Source organism: Siphateles boraxobius, unplaced genomic scaffold, assembly GCF_051911475.1.
Source record: "Siphateles boraxobius isolate OS27281-9 unplaced genomic scaffold, OSU_SipBor_1 50, whole genome shotgun sequence".
Lineage (NCBI taxonomy): Eukaryota > Metazoa > Chordata > Actinopteri > Cypriniformes > Leuciscidae > Siphateles > Siphateles boraxobius.
This window is the reverse complement of record NW_027509142.1, coordinates 2639869-2658810: the sequence shown is the minus strand read 5'-3', so window position 1 is coordinate 2658810 and position 18942 is coordinate 2639869. Positions and strand designations below refer to the sequence as shown.

The window sequence follows — 18942 nt, the reverse complement described above, 5'->3', positions numbered from 1 at the left end:
TCCGAAGATGAACGAAGGTCTTACGGGGTTGGTACAGCATGGGGGTGAGTAATTAATGACTTAATTTTCATTTTTGGGTGAACTAACCCTTTAATCACCCAATACCTAAACTTAACAACTACCTTACTAACTATTAATACGCTGTCATTTGGAGTTTATTGAGGGAAAATGCACAGTTAATAGTTAGTCAATAGTGAGAATTGGACCCTTATCTAAAATGTGACCAATAATTATATTGTTCTTCTGCTTCTTCTTATTCTTCTTCTTCTTCTTTTTATATTATTATCATTATAATTTCCATTACTGGTTGTTGTCTCATGTTTTCAGTAATGACATGCTTGAAGAAATATGTTTAATTGAATGTTGAATAATAATGCTGAAATGATGCAGGCCTGACTTTTTGAAAATAATAAATATATTATATATTTTAACATGAATAATTATTATTGCAGTATATTATGTCATACTATAAATAATAACAATACTACAACTACTACTAATAGTAATAATAATACAACTTTACTAACAAGTGGGGAAAATAATAATTACGATTATCATTATTATTATTAATGAAAAATTTGTATTAATAATAATCTTGTAATAGAATGATGATTGTCTAAGCTATCATCATTCATCATATCATCATCATGAGCGAATTATACAAGAATATTGAACTTCTATTGAATATTCAGCCATCTCTCTCTCTCTCTCTCTCTCTCTCTCTCTCTCTCTCCACTACACCTAACAAAGCCTACATCGTTGAAAACAAAAAATAAATACATCCCTCTTCAAAACACTCAAGTCTACAAACAACATAAGGCCTGTCAACCTTCAAATTTCGCCTTCCAACTGTTTAAAACCTTCCAACGAGGCTTGATCATGAATATAAAACTACTTGATCATGGATACAAAACTAAATAAACTGTAGATCTGAACACAATTCAGTGTCAGTCTCAGGCTGATGGCATGAGATGTGGAATGGTGTGAGCGTCAGATACTAAGCAGTGCCACATGTTATCACAGGACACCTCAAGAGAGTCGCGTCGATATGGGCATTAGCTATCTCTCCATTCTCTTCACCATAACAATGGCAGCGGCCTTTTAGGGAGCGCTTTCAAGACCGTTCTCCACTTATCTCCGAGGGTAAAAATAAACACAGCGAGCGAGACGAATGACCCCCACAAAGACCCCCGGCTCCATTCATATAAGAATCAAGAGGAGAGCCAGAGCTTGCCTCTCGGACATTAACACCACCATTCTTTCTACATCTCAGCTGGATATCGGGTAAGAGGATTATATTGCATATTATGTACAGAAAAAATTAACAGTATGATGTACAAAATGTATGTTTAAAATAAGAATACGATTTTTTTATGATTTAGAAAAACAATGCGTTTTTTGGTTCACTTCTGAATGTATGTTATTAATTAAAAAACAATAAAACATTAAATAATTACAATCTATATTTTTTAATACAGCGTCAAAATGTCTGACAACGAAGAAGTGGAAGAGTACGAGTAAGTGTACCCAGTTATCACTCAATTATCATCCATCCATCAAATATGACAAATATGTCTCTTACAATATTTATTTTAGTGATATTACAGTGTCCGAATAAGAATACTGTGCATAAACTGTCTACTACAGTCACAAATGCTATAGGGTATTTTAACACCATCTACTTGTGACTCATCTGATAAGTATACTTAATCTGAGAATTCATGCAGCTGTTGGGAAAGTACTTGAGCTATGAGAACAATGGAAATAACAGCACTATTTTGTCTTGTTCTCTAGGGAGCAGGAGGGTAAGTCTTGTGTTTCATAAAATAACTTTCATACTTACACTGTAAACATACTGTTTTTGCTTACGAAAATGTCAGAAATATCAGCCTTGCAACTACAGAGTTTTAGAAAAACGAAGTAACCACCTATATATGGTGTTTTATGTAAAATAATTAACAGCATTTTCAAATGAGTTGTTAAAATATTGTTATCACACTGAAATTTGAAATGGTAGACAATAGCAAAACCTTCAAACCATGCCAGCTGATCAGGTTTTGAATGCGTTACCCTGCCATTTTAAAACAAAATTGATAAACATTTGGACAAAGTTCGGACATGTAAGCGTGGTTACAAGATATGAGAACTGCCAGTAGATTTATGACTGTGAAATCTGAGATTTTCTTGTCAGTTGGAGAAGTTTTTTTTTTTCAACAGAACACACCCAAAAGTGACAGTGATGTGGAAAAAGTGGAGCGGAAATATCTGAATGATCTGCATACCATCACTAATCCATTATTGTCGTTCACTGCCACTTGTGGGCAGATCTCTTAGCGTCCATCTTTGTGATATGTGTTTGTTTGCTTATAACCTGCATGGCGTGGCTTAGAGGTGCAGGACGAGGAGGAGCAGGAGGAGGTGCAGGAGGAGATGCAGCATGAGGAAGGTAGAGAACGTTTAACTGCCAAAGCCCATTCACTAACACAAAAAAGTACCAGTAACATAGTAATACCATATACCTGCCTTAAACACCTCGTTTAGTTCTGCCATTATAGCCATGTCACCATGTAACATATTTGCATAATGCTGGCTACTTTGATTTGCCCTCAAACAAGTAGTAATAAGGCCAGGAGGTTTACGTAGTTTCTGTTTGTGAAAATAGGCCGCCTTGTTGGCAGAGGCTATTTTCAATAACTTGAAACCACCAATGTCTGGTTGGACCAAGACAAAATTACAAAAAACTATTGTAATCTGCCGGAAGCAGTGGTGTAAAGAGTAAGGTGCATTGCAGACACTTCAGTCCTTTTGTTGAACTCGTTCTTCTCCCCTTTCCCATCACATATCTATGAGTGTTGCAATGTCCCTACCTATCTGGCAAAAGGGAAGAATCTAATCTAATCAGATAGCACTGATTTAAAAAAAAAAAAAAAAAAAATGCCTTTCTGCTGCATAGGCAGCCAAGTTTTTTTGAAAGCCCTTTAATATTTCCAGTTTCGGTTTACATGTCCTATCGAACAGAATTAGAAAAGGAATAAACTACCCCTTACAATGCAATGAAATTTTCGTTTCGATTGACGTGGTTCGGTCAATCAGATTTGAGTACCAGAACTAACTGTTGTATATATCAAAAGTATGGTATTACCATCTGTACTACAATAATTTTTAAGTGTCGTCTGACTTCAATCATACAGACACATTCATATCATAGACAACAGTTGCGTGGGTGGTAGAGAGGTGTGTATTGCTGTGGGAGTGAAACCATCTGAGAGATCTGAGGTATGCTTTAATCTAACTGGCCAGTACCCATCATGCCCAGGCTGGTAGACAGATTTCTTTTGCCCTCAGGACCTTTCACTTTCCACAAAAGAGTTCACCGGAGTCTTACACACAGATTTTGTTTTTGTTTTCACGCTCTCAAATGACTCATCTCAAAATAATCTTTATGCAAATTTACACCTAATGAACCAAAATAAGTGCATAATAGTTGACAGTAATGCGATCTAAATAGACCCATCCTGAACTTACTTTGTATTCAGAGGCTCAAGAAGAGGATGTGGAAGCAGGAGGACAGGAAGAGACCCAGGAACACAGTGAGTCCTGTTGATGAACCCCTCAGTTTGACCTCAAACCCCTCCAGACCTCCATCAAACAATCAGACAATTAGTGCATACTGGAAACTTAGCTAGACAATGTAGGTAGGTAGTAAATATTTAATGCCATGTCAGCAGCTGAACTTGATTTATTGCAATAGCTGTGCTAAACATTTCCTACAAGTTAAACAAGAGTTGCATAAATACAATTAGAAATATGTTTTACATGCTGTACAAGATGTTTCACATGTACATGTGATGAAAATTCTAAAACTTTTTTTTCTGGTAAGTCCTTAAAGACAAATTACAAAATAAAAATGTAATAGAAACATAATTGATATAATAAACATAAAAAAGTCCAAGTTGCTAAACATCTTTCCCAATAGTTATACAGTATTCCAATAACTTGTGATTGGGAGACAAATCTAAGCTCTGTTGAGAAGAGATGTTGGTCAATAAACAAATAATATAATCAATGGGAGGAGATTATGAAGAGTTCTTAGCATCAGACTGTTGGAAGTTATTTAAAGGGTAGGGTAGGCTTTTCTGTTATTTTGGTTGAAACTCTCTTCATATCCTGATAGCAATCAATAATAGAATTGGTCTAAATATTGAAACATGTACATATATCTTCTGTGGAAGTCTCAAAAATAACTTTGTCCAATCATTGCATTCGGACCAATTTGTTACCTGGCTGTCAACGTATGTATTTCCATACCATACTCCATTAGACAGACGTCAGTCACTGAGTGCCGCAAACAAACAGCAGTCGCCTTTTACAGTTCCCCCTGGACCAAAACAATGAGCTTATGCTGCCTTCACGCCATGTCAAAACCGTAATTACGAGATGAAACCCGTGATGTTCTACCTGTAGCTGTTCACGTCCGCAGACTCGGATTTATGTGTTTCTATTTCAACACTATCAATGCTAATCTGCAGCAGTCAGCTAGAGCTCTGCAATGTTGATTACATTCATTACTACAGTATTGTAATAGTACAGTATGTGCTTTGAGACATGAGGTAGTTTAACGCCGTCTCTCGTGATGCTTTGCAGAATCTGTTATGTGTTCATGTGTTTTGAAGGAGGCATGGCTTTAGAGATGCTCTGAGGGGAGGGTGAAATCTCATGCTTTCAAAGCTAACCTTTAACAACCTTTAACGTCAATTCATCAGGAATTGCTCTAAACATTATGGCATATTCTCTTGGATGAACTGGAAAAGAAACAACACCGATCTATTGGAATTTGCACTTTGTTTTCATATTCAGTTGTACCATCTGCCAAATGACTTATCAAAAAAGATCACCTAGACACAGAAATGCCTTCTAGATTGCATAGGCAGAATGAGTTTGAAGAGAGTTTTGATGGATAGTCATATCTATATTAAATCTGTGGGCAGAACCATGTTGAAGGTTCATCCAAGCGTTGCTGTTTTTGTAAAAGGGTTATTGTTTGCACTGATAAAGACCTAAACCAAATAAAACAACAAATAGAACCAAATAGCAACCAAATAAAATAGTACAGAACCAAAAAAAAAAAAAAACATGCCCAGATTTTTATTGTAATTGTTTAACAGGCTCATCCATTGTTTAATTCAGAAAACACTTTCTGAGGAAATTAATTAAGTGAGAAAATTAAAATTCAGAATATCTAATTTTGTTCCACAGAAGAACAAATCGTACATATTTTAGTTTTAAATCAACTTTAAAACTAATTTTAAGGTAAGTCAATAAACTGTAAGGTTACTTTCCCCCAATAGATTTAAAAAAAAATACATTATCCTCCAGAATATAATTTTCACTTTTTTCTAGTTGTTAACCTTTTAAAGACTAATATCTTATGTGTATACATGTGTGTCTGGAACTGATCCATCAAATAATATTTAACTGAACTCATAACACAATAAATCTCAAAATATTTTGCTCCATGTATAGTTGAAGTGAAGGATGGTAATTTCCCCATCATTCTTCTGTCATCAGTTTCTCCTTCTGTCCCTCTGTTCTCTATGTCACTGTCAGTGATGCAGAATACATTTCCATCTTTCTTTCAGATGGGGAAGAGGAGACAGAAGATGGAGGAGGTATTGTATTGGTTAAAGTCAGGAAACCTAAGATTTACCGCTCTCCAGTAATCGTTTGCGACGCGTTGAAACCTGTATTACGGCACACACACCCTTCTGAATGTGTCTTCAACCTAAGCATTAGATCATCCCAAATCCTTTTATGATAACATTCATTACAGAGAAAAACAGAGAGACAGCTGTTTTGGTTGTAACCTAGTTGCAGACTTGATGAAATACTCTTCAGAATCTACAGTATAATCATTTATTGTGCAAATAAACTGTAAAGTAAAAAGAAGTCAAATGTATTTAAAAAATCCCTCATATCACTTTGAATGACTTCTGATTGATTGATTGATTGATTGATTGATTGTATGTTTCATTTTTCAGAAGAGTCCAAACCCAAATTCCCAAAGTAAGTTGATTTGTAACATTTTTAAAGATCAAGATCAAAAGTACAAGATTTCATATCATGCAGAATTTTGAAGGCCCATCTTTAAATTTTTCAGACCTTTCATGTTGCCGAACCTCGTGCCCCCAAAGATTCCAGATGGAGAAAGAGTTGATTTTGATGTGAGTAAAATCCCCAAGAGGTTTACTGAGACTGAACTACTTTGGTTATGATGGGTCAAGATTGCCACTTGTCTTTTACCACCATACCCTCACCTCAGTTCTGCTATCCAAAGTCTGTTATTATCATTAGGGGTTAAAGCGCGCAGCAGTGAAACCCTATTGTAATTATTACGTTTTTCAAGGATCAGCATTCTCCCCTAAAAGTGATTGGGCAGACCAAACCGTAAGTCGTAGAGACTTGAAACTTTGATGGCTGGTAGTATTCACACCGCCTACAACGTCACCAAGGCCTACCCTGATTGGCCTGACGGGGGCACTACAGCGGTCAAAAGTGCAAAATGGCTCATAACTCCTAAACCGCTAGGCGTAGATTCAAGTGTATTATATTGTTGGAATCATTGATTCAAGGCGTACAAATTTGTTCGTCATTCGGCGAAATTTTCAGGTATTTTTGATTTTTTTTAAAACCTACTTTTGCAAACTTGTCCTAGGCTTTTGATTCACGGTCCCTGAACCAAAGGGCGGCCAAATCGTTCAAAGGGGGAGGAGACACTTTTCCTAAAATGGCTATAACTCAAGAACGGAATAAAATATTTCCACCAAACTCAGCGCACCTATTTAAGATCTCATTCTGTGGATGAAAAGGATGTGGTGGAAAAAAAAAACATGAAAACGGCTATAACTACTTTCCCGCTAGTCCGACTGACTTGAAAATTGGCATGCCGTGTCTTTGTTCGAGCTGCCATGATTGTCTTTGTGTACATTGATGTGTCTCAAAAAACATGTCCGCCATCGGCAAATTAATTACTGTTCTGTTAAAAAGCTTTAAAAAAAACATATATTTCCTTAGTAAATTGCCTGTATTGGCTGTAAATTGTCTTTTTCTTCTATAATTTAAGTGGTTTTATGCTTGCTAAATAAAACGTAATATCTTTTTACGCATATATGCTTAAAGGCCTTAAATAGCTTGAACCCTGATAATTGCTGCAGGCGGCTATATTTATTATTATTACTTTGTAAGTGAATTGGATTCGTTTTTGTTTTCTTTTTTTAAAATAATTAATGTCAAACCACTCTAGAAACCAGCCAATCCGAACCTGCACATATTGTCAGACAACCTCTCACAGATACAATCTCAAAGGTTAATTTTCCCCCCACAGGATATCCATCGTAAGCGTATGGAGAAGGACCTGAATGAGCTCCAGACGTTGATTGAAGCTCACTTTGTAAGCCGTAAGAAGGAGGAGGAGGAACTCATCAGCCTAACAGACAGGATTGTGAGTGAACAATGCTGTTCCATTACATGGCCTCTGTTCATTATTATGTAATGCTTCTATTCACAAATGAATTACTTACAAAATACAAAAACAGAGAAATGAAAAGAATGCGCCCATTGAGACAAATATGTGACCCAGACTGAAAACATTCCAGTAGGGCCATTAATGATTGATTTCGAATCAATCAGCTCTGTCATTCAATCAGTCGCTCCGTCATTTTGAAGAATGAACGCCACCATTAGCTCTTGTTGAGTGATCGCTCCCTGCAGATAAAGCTGTCAAAGTTGTAACATGACTAATCCCGCAGGAGAAACGGCGTTCCGAGCGAGCAGAGCAACATAGGATCCGCAGTGAACGTGAGAAGGAACGACAGAAGCGTGTGGAGGTCAGTAGAAACCGAACGCAATGGGACGTTGACATTTCCTGTTACCTCACACTCAGGCAAACTGGTTTTAGCTTTGCGAATCCTTTCCTGTTTTCAAATGTTCAGGAAGAAAGAGCTCGCAAGGAGGAAGAGGAAGCCAAAAAGAGAGCAGAGGACGATGCCAAGAAGAAGAAGACACTCACCAATCTGCACTTTGGTGGTTACATGCAGAAGGTCAGAGTTGAGACAGTATGAATCTCGCTCAGAAAAGGCATTTTTTTGTCTCCCAACATGTTGAGTGACAGAAATTTTGTATGTATAAAAAAATGTTTTGCAGATAGAGAGACGGAGTGGGAAGAAACAGACTGAGAGAGAGAAGAAGAAGAAGATTCTTGGTGATCGGCGCAAACCTTTGGACATCGACAGTGCCAACGACTCCATTCTCAGGTCTGAAAAGTCATTCTACAAGTAGGAGCAGATGTAGTGCCACAACAGGGCATGCATTTCAATTTGTCCACAGTTAAAGGGATACTCAACCCAGAAATGAAAATTTGTCATCATTTACTCATCCCTTTTTTCTTCTGTGGAACACAAACAGTTTTGCTTCCCAATGACTTCCATTGAATAGACAGACAAGAAAGTCATGTAGTTTTTGAACGACATGAGACAATGAGAGAATTTACATTTTTGGGTGAACAAGCACACAAAGCAGAAAAACAACATTAATATGATAAATCAGCTCATTTATTAGAGTTGTCAAACGTACCAGTAGTTTACAGTCAGTACTAAAAAAAAGTTGACGATACCAGCATTTCTGCAGTACTGGTAGTATAGTACCAGATATATTGGGTAGACACTGATAGACGCTTTCAAACACTCTCCTTCATGTTTGTTTGAGCGCTCCTTGAGCATCAAATGTTTCTATTTACAGCATGTTTTACAAGTGTTGAGCGTTGTAGCCAATCAAAATCATATCTGTTGAGCATGTGAACGCAATGGCCTATCAGAGATGCCAGTCAGTAAGTTAGTCAGAATCCGTGGTTTCACTTTATTTTGATGGTTCTTTAACACATTCTGTTGACTTTAAGTAACATTGCACCTACATGTCTAATAACTCTCATTAGTGTGTTAGTAGAGTTTTAATAGACTGGAATGTTTAGGGTTAGAATAAGTTGACATGTAGTTGCAAAGTTAGTCATATTCAGTAGAATTTCTGTTGGAGCATTACAATAAAAAGTTAGCAGATATTCAGCAGAAAGTCTACCAATACTCTAATGAGAGTTAGTTGACATGTAGTTGCCAAGTTACTTTTAGTCAACAGAATGTTCAAAAGGGACCAATGAATTGAAAACCTCAATGACTGACTGTAATAATCAACGGACGAGACAAAACGGGACAATTCAGCAGTTTTTTTCTCTGGTACTGAAATTGGTAAAGAGAAGCACAACATTTTACTGCCTTTGGTACCAAGTCCGACTACTGCAATTGTGTTACTGTGACCAAAGCCGTCGCATAGACTGTGCAAACTGTGCAACCGCACAGGGCCTCGCGCCACTAGGGGGCCTCGCAATCCTGCTGTTTTTTTTTGTTTTTTTTCAACAAATTAAGGGGGTTTTTCATTGTCGCTACGTAATGCATCCTCACTGAAGACTGGAGAGGGGGAAAGCTTAAGCAAGATAGCGCGACCGTGCTCGCATTTGAAATTCGCACAGGGCCTCGCACCCCACCTGCGACGGCACTGACTGTGACAACCCTAATAATAATCATAATAAACAAATTCCCCCACCTAGTAATGTGGTTCAATAGCACAACTCTGTCTTGTCCAGTCAGATTTTTTTTACTACTCCTTAACTTTTAGATTAAAATTCAATCAAGCAGATTTAATTATAAGAGAACGACACTTTCTCTCTATTTCTCATCAGGGAGAAAGCAAACGAACTGTGGAGCTGGATGCGTCAACTAGAAGCAGAGAAGTTTGAGTTACAGTACCAGTTTACCAGACAGAAATATGAGGTAAGGCTTTATCACCTGGAGTTTTACTAGACCCACAGTCTCAACATGAAATCAGGAACAACCCTATTTACTTAAAACTTGTCATCATGTTCTCATTATCTTGTTCCGCAAGATATTTAGTGTTTTTCATTGTGCATCTCTCTACAGGTCAATGTCCTGAGGAACAGAGTCAGTGACCACCAGAAAACGTGAGTTCATCTATGTTTGTCCAACCTTATCTCACAAAAAAAAAAAATTTTGTATGAATGCATACGATGCGATTTAATGAAAGGATCCACCCCTAAACCTACAGTCATTATGTAGTTCATATGCATTCATTTCCGAATGAATCCAGTCCGATTTCAGATTCTGAAAATTCGGTTTATGTTATACTTTTGCAGCGCGCACTTTCCTGTCAATAACAAAATAAACACACAACAAAAGTGACGGTGACGGTGATGAGAAAACAGCAGTTAAAAAAGCATCAGATCATAGCGATGTGGATGTTTGCACCAGCTCTGCATTTCACGTTTATTTATATAGCACTTTATAGAATACATCGCTTTAAACCAAACAGCTTTACAGTATTGACCATGAAAAACAGTGTCAGTGTTGCTTTTAAATGAGAATTACACTTCAATTTGGTACTATGAAGCAGCTCTCCACTCTGTTCATGTTTTATCTAGATTGAACAGAAGAAATTAACCAGAAAAGATTTGCAAGTGAAAGAAGGCGGAGCCTCAGAGCCAAACCTACCTATCACGTAATCACCACGGGCCAATGGTAGTACGAAGTTGTTTGATAGCTGAAAAGTTTCCGGAAAAGTTCGCTTTGGCAAGCTGTTTCAAACTCAAAATGAACTTCGTTTTGGCCTGGTTTTGTTCTAAATTATGTCACACCAGTTCGTTCTTCGATTTCGCTTGTAATATATTGGCGCCTTAATGGTTATTTTTAGTTTTTTTTCTTTTTTTCTCATAACCATAAAATAAGCTTCCCAAACTAAACATGAGAACTGGAGAAAGCCACTGTGATAATGTCACTGGAGTAACCATGGGTATAATTGTCATTTTTGTCTTTTTTTTCTGGCTTTACTTTGGTTAACACATACCTGTGCCATTCTCTCAGGGTTTGGTATATAGCTTCTTTTTTTATAACCCTGCTGGAGGATTTTCACATTCAAATCAAACTCTGACTCATCCACTCCTGCCTCAGGCATGGAACACAGACACAGAGTGTTTGTGAATGCATTGTCAGAGTGACAGACCTGTCAGCTGGCAGAGCAGCTTCTGAGGCAGAAAATTATCGTGGGAGACCGAACCAAAGCGCTTGAGGGCATGAAAGCTGCACTGCACACTCAGCATTTACTGTACCTGTGCATGTCCAGCAAGAACCTCTCACACACGTTTAGTCAGCAGAGGGAGAAGCTCTGCTCCAAAACCTAGTGAGCTGCCTATATTGACAGTAGTTTAAGACTCTTATCCATTCTTTGTGTAGTTTAAAGGGTTAGTTCACCCAAAAAAGAAAATGCTCCGATGATATACTCACCCTCAAGCCATCCTAAGTGTAAATGACTTTCTCCTTTCAGCCAAACACAATCAGAGTTATATTAAAAAATATCCTGGCTCTTCCCAGCTTTATAATGGGAATGAATAGTAACCGAGTTTTTGAATTCCTGAAAAAAGCGCATTCCTCCAATGTAAAAGTAATCCATACAGCTCCACTGGGTTAATAAAGGCCTTCTGAAGTGAAACGATGGGATTTGTAAGAAAAATATCCATATTTATAACTTCATAAACTATAATCACTGGCTTCTGGAAACGTCTGTACGTGAGTCTAGTTCCGGCGGAAGAGTGACCTCTGACCCGAAACATGATGTATGATGTAGGAGTAGCGTAAGCTTTGACGTCTCTCGTTGTTCAAACAAACAGGGCTGGGCAACAAACTCAAGCTCCTCCCACATTTATCTTTAAATATTCTCGTTTTAGACTTGTAATTTGTGACCAGTGTTTTGTTTTTTGCTCTATCCTCTGTGCTTCCACATACATCAATACGACATGCGTCGGGTCAGAGGTCACTCTTCTGCTGGAACTAGACTCGCGTAAGGCTGTTACTGGAAGCCAGTGATTATAGTAAAGTTATAAATATGGACAGTTAACACAATAATTAACTGCTAAACCTACAGTCATTATGTAGTTCATATGCATTCATTTCCGAATGAATCCAGTCCGATTTCAGATTCTGAAAATTCGGTTTATGTTATACTTTTGCAGCGCGCACTTTCCTGTCGATAACAAAATAAACACACAACAAAAGTGACGGTGATGAGAAAACAGCAGTTAACAATGCATCAGATCATAGCGATGTGGATGTTTGCACCAGCTCTGCATTTCACGTTTATTTATATAGCACTTTATAGAATACATTGCTTTAAACCAAACAGCTTTACAGTATTGACCATGAAAAACAGTGTCAGTGTTGCTTTTAAATGAGAATTACACTTCAATTTGGTACTATGAAGCAGCTCTCCACTCTGTTCATGTTTTATCTAGATTGAACAGAAGATATTAACCAGAAAAGATCTGCAAGTGAAAGAAGGCGGAGCCTCAGAGCCAAACCTACCTATCACGTAATCACCACGGGCCAATGGTAGTACGAAGTTGTTTGATAGCTGAAAAGTTTCCGGAAAAGTTCGCTTTGGCAAGCTGTTTCAAACTCAAAATGAACTTCGTTTTGACCTAGTTTTGTTCTAAATTATGTCACACCAGTTCGTTCTTCGATTTCGCTTGTATAATTAATCATCTTACCAGTCTAAATAAGTAACTTGAGCATCTACAAAGGATTTTCTCTATCATCAAATCTTTCATGTGCGTTTTTGCCTCTGTTTGCCTTTCTGTCTTCTGTCTTCAGATCTTTTCCGTTCTTCAGCCGTACAGTTACCCATTTTCCCATTGTCTCACTCTCCCCTGATAAAGCAACGATAAGTGTCCACTTATTTTCATAGACGGCAGCCAATGAGCACGACGATTCTCTCCGACCCACGTCATACATAATAACAAAACATGGTTCATGGCTGTGATGTAAACTAAAGGCTGTTATTTTCTTGCCTATGTGTTCTTCTATAGGACAAAGAGAACTAAGAGAGGCCTCAGGAAGTGAATGCTGTGCTGAAAGACACACTCGGCTCCTCACAAACACACAGAAATCATGAAGAGGACATAGAGGAAAGCTGTGTATACTACTTCACAGATTCATTTGCTTTTAATTAGTCCTTACTGAATAAACACTGTAGTTTTACTGTGTACAACTGAACACTGTGAACACACACTGAACAAAAAATAAAAACTATCAGAAAATGAAGCTCCAATAGTATTTGTTTTGTGAACACTCACACACGTCAAAAGTTTGGGTTCAAAAAGAAAAACACTTTTATTCAGGAAAAAAATAATAAGACATTTATAATGTTTGGACTGTCCATTCATCAAATAATCCTAAAAAAAATGATCACAGTTTCCATAAAAAATATTAAGCAGAACTGTTTTTAAAATGAATAAGAATTGTTTCTTGAGCAGCAAAACAGCATATTATAGATTCATAATAGAAAGAATATGATTTCTGAAGGATCATGTCCATGATCACTGGAGTAATGATGCTGAAAATTCAGCTTTGCATTAGAAAAACTAAAAAAACAAAAACATTTCAATATATATTCAGACAACAACAAAATAAAAAATGTTTTATCAAATAAATGCAGCCACAAAACAATATGCACTTACAGTCAAACTTATTCAGACACCTTCCACATTTCTCACATTATCACAGTTTATTCACTATAGTTTAAAAAATGGTAATACATTATGACAAGAACTCAGAGTTATCAAATCAGTTGATATTTCACTGGTTTTGTCCATCCTTTTTAGACTGTCTCACAGATGAATTAGGTTGAATATCTGTCAGCTGGTAAATTTAACTACACAATTAGATAATAGAAATCAGAATCAGAATCAGAAAGAGCTTTATTGCCAAGTGTGCTTGCACACACAAGGAATTTGTTTTGGTACTGAGGCTTCCAGTGGACATATACAAATACAAATACAACATGAAACATAGTACTACAAATTATAAGAATAAAAAATAAAAAATATACATAAATGAGATTAAACTATCACAGTTGGGTTTAGTCAGAATAGACATTTTCAGATTTACAGATTATGAACCTATTTACAGTGTTTTGAATATTATAAATAAATAAATCTACACATAAGTATCACCTGAGTTGTAGGATATTGCACTAAACAGTGGGAGTATTGCACTTACAGGCATATGCCTTGGGAGGAGTGTTAACTGTTCAGGAGGGAAATGGCCTGTGGGAAGAAACTGTTCCTGTGCCGAGATGTTCTTGTGGCCAGTGATCTGAGTCTCCGTCTTGACGGTAACAGTTCACACAGGTGGTGTCCAGGGTGAGTGGAGTCTGTGATGATTTTACCTGCTCTCTTCCTCACTCTGGAAGAGTACAGGTCCTGGAGGTTTGGCAGGGGGGCACCAATAATCCTCTCCGCAGTCCGGACTGTCCGTTGTAGTCTCCTGATGTCTGATTTGGTAGCTGAACCAAACCAGACAGTGATGGATGTGCATAAGACAGACTCAATGACGGCTGAGTAGAACTGAATCAGCAGATCCTGTGGCAAGTTGAACTTCCTCAGCTGGCGAAGGAAGTACAGTCTCTGCTGGGCTTTTTTTACAATGGAGTCAATGTGATTGTCCCACTTCAGGTCCTGAGAGATGATAGTGCCCAGGAACCTGAATGACTCCACTGCTTCCACAGTGCTGTTCATGATGGTGAGTGGGGGAGTGCTGAGCTGTTCCTCCTGAAGTCCACGATCATCTCCACTGTTTTGAGCGTGTTCAGCTCAAGGTTGTTATAACTGCACCAGGCAGCCAGCTGTTCAACCTCCAGTCTGTAAGCAGACTCGTCACCGTTTTGGATGAGACCGATGACAGTGGTGTCGTCTGCAAATTTCAGGAGCTTGACAGTGGGGTCTTTAGAAGTGCAGTCATTAGTGTACAGGGAGAAGAGCAGTGGGGAGAGAACGCACCCTTGGGGGGCTCCGGTGCTGATTGTGAGTGTCTTGGATGTGTGTTTCCCCAGTCTCACTCGCTGCTGCCGGTCCGTCAGGAAGCTGGTGATCCACTGACAGATCAAGGATGGTATGGAGAGCTGGGTCAGTTTGGCTGTGAGAAGACCAGGCATGATGGTATTGAAGGCCGAACTGAAGTCCACAAAGAGGATCCTTGCATAAGTCCCTGGTCTGTCGAGATGTTGCAGGATATAATGCAGTCCCATGTTGACTGCATCATCCACAGACCTGTTTGCTCTGTAAGCAAACTGAAAGGGATCCAGCAAGGGTCCCGTGAGGTCCTTCAGGTGGGCCAGCACCAGTCTTCCGAACGACTTCATGACCACAGACGTGAGAGCGACAGGTCTGTAGTCATTAAGTCCAGTGATTTGGGTTTTTTTGGGGACAGGAATGATAGTGGAGCGTTTGAAGCAGCAGGGAACTTCACACTGCTCCAATGATCTGTTGAAGATCTGCGTGAAGAGCGGGGCCAGTTGGTCAGCGCAGGCTTTTAAACAAGCAGATGAGATGCTGTCTGGGCCTGAGGCTTTCCTAGTCTTCTGTTTTTTGAAGACTCGGCTCACGTCCTCCACACAGACCTTAAGCTCAGGTTGGATGGCAGGAGGGGGGAGTGATAATTGGAGTGCAGGAGGTGATGGTGAAAGTGTGAAGTGCAGATCAGACCGGGTGTGTGGTGTGAATGAGGGCTTTTCAAACCTGCAGTAAAATGAATTTAAATCGTCAGCCAGGTGTTGATTGTCCACAGATCGAGGGGATGGTGACTTGTAGTTGGTGATGTTCCTCAGGCCATTCCAGACTGATGATGGGTCGTTGGATGAAAACTGTTTTTTCAGTTTATCAGAGTAGTTCCTTTTAGCAACTCTGATCTCCTTTGTCAATCTGTTTCTGGCCTGGTTATGCAAGATTTTATCCCCACTTCTGTAAGCATCCTCTTTGGTATGTCGAAGGTGTTTGAGTTTCCCAGTAAACCATGGTTTATCATTAGTGAATGATAAGAATGTCCTGGTAGGAATGCATGTATCCTCACAGAAACTTATATATGATGTTACAGTATCTGTGAGCTCATCCAGATCATTGGTAGCAGCTTCAAAAACAGTCCAATCAGTGCAATCAAAGCAGGCCTGTAGATTCTGCTCTGCTTCATTAGTCCATCTTTTTACAGTCCTTATTCCAGGTTTAGCTGATTTCAGTTTCTGCCTGTAGGTCGGTATGAGATGAACCAAACAGTGATCAGAGAGCCCCAAAGCTGCCCTAGGGACGGAGTGATACGCATTTCTTATTGTGGTGTAACAGTGGTCCAGTATATTACGGTCTCTGGTGGGACATGTAACGTGCTGTCTGTATTTTGGTAGTTCACGGGAAAGATTTGCTTTGTTAAAATCCCCAAGAATGATTAAAAGAGAGTCTGGATACCTTTGTTCCGTTTCAGATATTTGTTCAGCCAGCTGTTGTAGCGCCGCGCTCGCGCACGCGTCTGGAGGGATGTAAACATTCACGAGAATGAAAGAGGAAAATTCCCGAGGCGAGTAGAAGGGTTTACAGTTTATGAAATGTGCCTCTAAATTAGGAGAGCACATCTTCTTCAGTGTTGTTACATCTGAACACCAACTTTCGTTAATGTAGAAACACAATCCACCACCTCTCGTTTTCCCCGTTAGCTCCGCGATGCGATCCGCTCGGAACAGCTGGAAGCCCGGCAGATGTATTGCGTTGTCCGGTATGGCTTCACTCAGCCAGGTTTCAGTGAAGCACAAAGCAGCAGAGTTTAAAAAATCCTTGTTAGTGTGGGTGAGGAGAAGAAGTTCATCCGTTTTGTTAGGAAGGGATCGGAGATTCGCGAGATGAATACTGGGGAGTGCAGTGCGCAGGCCGCGCTCGCGGAGTTTAACCAGCGCGCCGGCTCGCTTCCCGCGTTTGCGTCTGAACGCGCGTTTGAAAAACACCGCTGCCCCTCCGACGAGAATGTCCAGCAAAACGTCCGAATAATCAAAAACTGTAGAAAAGGTTTCTGGTGTGTGTTTCCTAATGTCCAGTAGTTTGTCTTTGGTGAAACTGATAGGAAAAGAATGACTAAACGCAGAACAAACAAACAAAAACAACACAATAGCTGGAGAGCTCCACACCGAGGCAGCCATCCGCGGCGCCATCTTGGATGGTTGGTTAATGGATGGTTGGTTAATAACAATTAATAGTCCAGTCATTTTAAAGGGATAGTTCACCCAAAAATGGAAATTCTGTCAGTATTTACTCACCCTCATGTTGTTCCAACCCGTAAGACCTTCGTTCATCTTCGGAACACGAATTAAGATATTTTTGATGAAATCTGAGAGCTGGATCACTCCTCCCTTCTTAAGGGATTGACACTTGTTGAGTCTGAGTCTGACATTTTCACCTGGCTACATTGGCAATGTTTAGATCTGTTTGTGTATTTATGCAAATTAGCACATACTTAATTAGATTATGCACCATTTGTCCATGTTATTAAACAATTTCAAAAAACTTGTAATACATTTTTTGTTTGTCTTGAAGTTAATAATCAACTCAGTAATTCTTATGGTGATATCTAAAGGTTAAAATTTTTACCCTATTCACGTGAGAAAAAGAATGAATAGGCGTATGGATAGGTTGGGTCTTTTTCGAAACTTTCACCTAATGGGATTCTTCTGGCTTTTTTTTTTTTTCTTACTCAGGACATATTGAGGATACAAAATCAATTGAGTTTGCTTCTGTTCAACCTTTTTTCATAAAATGATTGGACTATAAGGTGAACCACTTACCAAGCAATGCTTCACTTTGCTCAGTCTATGGTGTAATAAGGGCAGATTAGCAATTATTATTGTGAGGTCAAAGTGTCTCAATAATTTTTGATCCCAAATTTTTATAAATTTTACAGGTAGTTTTACTTAGTCAAAACAGAATGTTTAGGTATAATATGTATCAGATTACTATATTTTTCTATCATCACTTACATAAATGAACTGTCCTTCGCACACTAGTAAAACAAATATCGAAAAGGATATCTGGTGTCTGAATACTTTTTGGTTTGACTGTTAATTACTCTGTGGCAGAGGAAGATATTCATGCATATGCACAATAAACATCTTCAAATGATGCACACTAACACACCGAGCTCTTTTCTTTTATTGACCCCTCAAGCCTTTCTGTGGTTTAAGAGGCAAAGAGGTCAAGAGATTCTCCCCCCCCAAATGATATGTATATTACCATTCGGCACAGGAGCATGTACTGTATGAAGTATGAACACTTTCTGCTATTCATCATCATGTGCTAGTGCTTTAACATTGATAAGTGCCCATCTGAAACAAAACTCAAACATACAAAACAATTATTCTACTAAACAACCATGAGCAGAACAGGCTAAACGCAGCACCAAAATGACCCTATCCGAAGCCAGCGTTAAGCGTAACGCAATGCGCTGTAACGCAGCGTTCAATCTCTCCAAAACTGCGACAGGAACTTTATAATTACACTGGGAAATTTGTATGCGTCATAAAGCGTCTCCTGGCTCACAGCCCGTCGTTTCTAGTGTAGGGTGGAGCTCCTGAGTAAACATACAACATGTCACTAATTATCGCTTTCTTCAGAAGTCACAGTGATAAGACAAACGTCTGTTTTCTGATGCCATTCCATGATCTGTCTCTATAATAAAGACATGTGTTTTAGGTTTAACGGCTGTTGATGCCAAATGTGTTTTTGTCAATACATTCACAAAGAGGAAATTAAATCATACACACAGTAAACTGACATTTCTCATGATTGATTTGAGGTGAAAACTGGATAAGAGGTTTTTTTCCTCGTCACAGGTGAAGAAAATATCGTTGAGTTAAGTTAACAATCAGTTCTCGTAATAAACGTGTTGGATGCCGGAGAAATGGGCAGGATTAAAGATCTGAGCGACAAGGACCGAATAGTTATGGCGAGGCGACAGTGTCACT

General features: G+C 38.8%; 1 protein-coding gene across 2 annotated transcripts; it reads left to right on the top strand.

Moving 5' to 3' along the window:
- The first annotated feature begins 1156 nt into the window (after window positions 1-1156).
- Window positions 1157-13166, top strand: tnnt2a (troponin T type 2a (cardiac)). Of its 2 annotated transcripts, none has more exons than XM_077204769.1 (14): window positions 1157-1284; window positions 1479-1503; window positions 2392-2446; window positions 3537-3590; window positions 5640-5669; window positions 6042-6063; window positions 6158-6221; window positions 7382-7498; window positions 7806-7883; window positions 7989-8096; window positions 8200-8309; window positions 9785-9875; window positions 10023-10063; window positions 12977-13166. In XM_077204769.1, exons 1-14 carry the CDS (start codon window positions 1172-1174, stop codon window positions 13008-13010), a joined length of 942 nt encoding a protein of 313 aa, XP_077060884.1. In that variant the 5' UTR covers window positions 1157-1171; the 3' UTR covers window positions 13011-13166. The 2 variants fall into 2 exon arrangements, with proteins under 2 accessions (XP_077060884.1, XP_077060883.1); XM_077204768.1 differs by having other exon boundaries at window positions 6039-6063.
- Window positions 13167-18942: the final 5776 nt, after the last annotated feature.